This window comes from Manduca sexta, chromosome 6, assembly GCF_014839805.1.
Source record: "Manduca sexta isolate Smith_Timp_Sample1 chromosome 6, JHU_Msex_v1.0, whole genome shotgun sequence".
In the NCBI taxonomy this organism is placed as follows: Eukaryota; Metazoa; Arthropoda; class Insecta; order Lepidoptera; family Sphingidae; genus Manduca; species Manduca sexta.
The window spans coordinates 5,120,773-5,125,232 of NC_051120.1; the positions used below are offsets into that span (position 1 = coordinate 5,120,773).

A 4,460-nucleotide genomic window follows, 5' to 3' on the forward strand; every position below is an offset into this window, starting at 1 on the left:
GTGATATTGTTTTTGACTTTGGTATACGTTACAGTGAAAACTGTGGTGGTTGCGATAAAAAAAACTGATCTCACTGTGAGTCCGTGGATAGAGAGAGGGAAATATTCTCCACCATGTCGCAGGCGAAGAAAGAAGCCGTTTTTTTGGTTGTGATATGTCGTGCGAGGAATATTCAGTTTTAATCGATAACATTAAAAATAAAACAAAGTAATTTATTAGTCTCGTAGGCGAACATAGTTGCATTTATGATAGGCCAAGATATATGAAATAATTATAATTACTAGTTAAGTTAAAAAGCAAAGCTTGATGTCACTAAAATAGCCAGCTCGGCTGGGAGGTAAAAGGAGAAAATATATAGGTCTATATTTAAACAAATTACAGAGAAGAATGATGGTAGGATATATTTTATATTCGCCCGGATAGCGACCACCGTACTGGTGTTAAAACCCGCCATAGTGGCCCACGTGTGTCGCGTTCCAGGACCAGCCTGTGTATATTCGGTTCCAACAGGCCGACATAATTGTGTCGACAGCCGAGGGGTAATTGGCTCTTGGCAGTTCACATTGTATTGAACCTAACTCGTTACCATGAGGTGCAGTTGGGTTATTATGGCGTGCTCATATTAAAAAGACTCATTGCGATCATCAACCATGGGGATAGACCTTAAGATAGGTAATATACAAGCATTTCACTAGCTATCTAAGTGATGAATATCCGAAGAAGAGAGACAGAAAGAAACTCCTTACTTACTTGTTATCATCAATTATTGTAAATGACATCTTTTTTTTTCATGTCATTCATTTAGATTGCCATAATAGTTATATAACTACCCCGCCGTTAATTAGTTATCTAGGACTGTCCTTAATTGTATGCTTTCGTGCGGATATGTTAAATGTATTCCAATTATGTAAATAAAAATATTTTTTTCAATGCGTTTTTTTATATATGTTGTTAGTACCTGTAATCTATTTGTTCAAAGTATTTGCATTAGACACAAAATCAAAGAAAAATTAAGATAAGATAAGTTGAAATTTGTTCACAGATAGACATTATTTTCTTTTTTTTGTGTCGCGGAGAAAGTACCTTATTACTACTACCTTAAGCCCCCACGCACCGAAAGACACTGTCCACTACCTTCCACGCTGCCGTCCATCCCGGGGGTCACCCGAATGTGCAAAAGCGTACGATGTACACTAAGGATGGACAGCCTCCTGCTGCCCGCCGATGACCCCCCGATGGCCCCTTTTAATCTTAATTAATCTTAATTTTTAGTCGCCTATTCCGACAGGCAGAGGATACCGTGGTGGAATTCTCCAAACGCCCCCAATCCACAGAGCGAAAATAGAATCCTGACTTAACATAGACCCTAAAATCTATATTCGAAATAAGAACTGTGGCAAATTATTTAGATGAAGGATTTCTTGTGTAATATAATTTTTATTATAATAAAAGGAATATAAAAATAGTTGTACAGCAAAAAGATTAACATCAGTAAAATATAGTATGTTGATATTGATGCTATGATAGCCTTTTATAAACCCATTTGGTTATAGTACCTACATTATTTGATCGCCACACATTCCACAACACCAAAGAAATCGAAGCATTAACCAAAATGTCCAGCTTTAAAAAAGCAGTGGATATTTGGTACAAAAACGTCTCAATATTAGGATTAATAAAAGTACTCAAATTCATAACCGCTCATTACTTTTACACTGGTTCGTGCAAATTCGTGAAATGTGTTTATTTATTGTATTGCATTGTCCTGTGTGTAGTTTCTGCATACGGCGCATTTCCTTTAATACCGTTCAGATCTATTGAATACGTATTGAGTGTTATCATTTCTTTGTTAACTGCTGACGATTATATCTTTAGATATTTTCGTTCTCTGGAAACACTTGATGTTGTGATGGGAATCAAATCCCGTTCTATTTTCAACAACAAAGTGAGGTGTTTAGTCGCCTATATGACTTTGTTTAGAATATTGTTTCTTTTTATCCATTATTCTGGGGACGAAGATGTTTATTCCTTATTATCTTATAATATACCATTGTTGAACCAAAGAATAGATTCTTTTGTTTCGGTGGTAATTTTCTACACTCTGTTGGTGCGTATGAAAATTTTGAGAGTAAGATTTGAGAGGAACCCTATACCGATTAATATTGTGAACAAGAATAATGTGATGAACAACATCAAGGAAGTGAGGCGATGTCTGCTGGACTATAACAACTTGCTCGACAACTTTCATGATATAGAAGAAGAGTTGCAGTATCTGGTAGGTTTATCGGTTATGTGTTATTGATGCTCGATGTATACTTGCTAGTTATTCTATTTGAGCGGCGAATTCAGCTTTATTTTAATTGATATAATAAAATATTATTATATTATTACTTAACGGATTTTTAACTGTATTAGCAGGTGTTTTATATCCGCATGGATAGCGATCAGCCTGTGTATATCCAATTTCAGCAGGCTGGCATAATTGTGTCGACGGCCAAGCGATAATCATTTGTCGTCAGTCGAAATTCTATTCGATCCCACTTCACTTACCATCAGGTGCTGTGGAGTCACTTTGTCGTGCACGTTTATTTATTGCTATTAACAAAACGTACTAATTATTTTAGATGGCCATTATCATCATTTTCTGTATGCCGAAGCTCATCACTTTAGACGTCGAGTTGATAGGCAGTGTTTTACTTGAGGTAATACTATATTGCCATAACAAACTAGCTTATGTAAGAATCGAGTCGCTCCTAGCCAAATTCGGCCACAGCGGGTCATCTCAACGATCAGCCGGGTACAAAGGATATATTATAGTGCACAAGTGTGTGCGCAATACACAGGTGCACTTTCTGTTCCTTTACTCTCATAGTCCGGTGAGACGGCAATCCGACATAACCGGAGAGGGAATAGGAGAAGGACATCACGCCGCAAACTGAGGAATTTTTGTTATTAAGATGGAAAAACCCAGTCACATTGATTAATATAAAGATAAAATAGCTTTATTATGAATCTAAATTCCATGAAACGACTTTCAGATGGGCGGAGTCGCGAGTGAAAGTTAGTAATATTTTATAGGATATTTTAAAGGACTGCTTTACTTCTTTTGACTTTTAAACTACCGCTCTGAGTTCTAGGGTTCGAATCCCAGGCAGTGATATTGAATTTTTCCTATTCAGCATCAGCCCGCAATCTAGAATCCAAGCTCGATATGGCGATAGGCTCGCCCGCTATCACATCACGGGACCGAGCGCACTTGGCGAAAACTGGGTGCCCTGGTTAAACCTCTACCTTCCCCTTTGTGGATAAAGTGATGTTATATCTATTTTTTTTACAGACGTGGGACTTTAGTAAATTAATGCTACAGATTGAGGTCACCCAAGGGTTCATTCTGGTGTGTTTGCCAGCTGTTATCGCTGACCTGATAAGGCATGAAGTGGCCAAGTTAAAAAAAACCCTCTTAAAACAAGCTATTAGCTGTTCCGGTAAGATTTATATTTTATATAGGCCATTTTATAGTGGCGTATTATGTTGACGGTACGACTATCGCCTTTATGGACCTGATTTAGTAATAATATTATATTTTATTGTATTGAATGTTATCGTACCAAGTAAATGGCAAAAAGCTCGCCTTCTATTAGATAGCTGGTAACATGTTGGTAGCTGCTTACCCCTAAAGGTGGTTAGATATATTTTGTAAACGGATAGTGACCACCGTATACAAGGTGTTGTATAACCTGCCATAGTGGCCTACGTAAATGTATCAAATTCCGGAATCAGCCTGTGTATATTGGTACCAATAAATGCGTCGCGTACCAGGATCAACCTGTATATCCGGTTCAAACAGGCCGGCATAATTATGTCGACTAGTAAGGGGTAAACATCTCTCGTCAGTCGACTTTCTATCTAGACCTTAATCCGCTAACCGCTTACCATCAGGTGCACCATATAGTGCTAGTATTTTTTTTTTGTTTCGAATGATGAGACGAGCTTATCGTCCGCCTGATGGTAAGCGATACGACCGCCCATAAATAAATACAAAAAATTATCTTGATTTCAGACGAATCCCTGCGCTACGAGTTGGAGTTGGCTCTTGATTACGTCACGCGACGTCCCTTCAACTTCGTGCTGTTTGGTGCTGTGCCGTTAAACATGGATGTGCCTGTAGGCATCATCTCCACCTGCATCACTTTCATCATTGTCACGATCCAGTTTACACACTTTAATAACATTTAGTTTCACGTTAAATGACCTTAAAGAAAGCCGAGCGGCGATAGCCCAGTTGGTTGTGGAACGGACTGCCGAGATGAATGTCCGAAGGTTCGAAACACAAGGGCACACACCTCTGACTTTTCTAAAAATTATGTGTGTATTCTTTGTGAATTATCGCTTGCTTTAACGGTGAAGGAAAACATCGTGAGGAAACCTGCATACCTGAGAAGGTCTTTGTAGGAATTTCG

General features: G+C 38.3%; 1 protein-coding gene across 1 annotated transcript; it reads left to right on the top strand.

Annotated features, from left to right (window-relative positions):
• Positions 1-1,615: 1,615 nt before the first annotated feature.
• Positions 1,616-4,258, top strand: LOC119192623. Its single transcript, XM_037446432.1, has 4 exons — positions 1,616-2,275; positions 2,625-2,702; positions 3,338-3,485; positions 4,061-4,258. Exons 1-4 carry the CDS (start codon positions 1,616-1,618, stop codon positions 4,234-4,236), a joined length of 1,062 nt encoding a protein of 353 aa, XP_037302329.1. The 3' UTR covers positions 4,237-4,258.
• Positions 4,259-4,460: the final 202 nt, after the last annotated feature.

What these genes read in the sequence shown, in the direction of transcription:
- LOC119192623 (XM_037446432.1), top strand. Translation starts at nt 1,616, where the DNA reads ATGTCCAGCTTTAAAAAAGCAGTGGATATTTGGTACAAAAACGTCTCA. An exon ending in TAGGCAGTGTTTTACTTGAG is followed by an intron (nt 2,703 to 3,337) that starts GTAATACTATAT and finishes TTTTTTTTACAG; the next exon opens with ACGTGGGACTTTAGTAAATT. An exon ending in ACAAGCTATTAGCTGTTCCG is followed by an intron (nt 3,486 to 4,060) that starts GTAAGATTTATA and finishes TCTTGATTTCAG; the next exon opens with ACGAATCCCTGCGCTACGAG.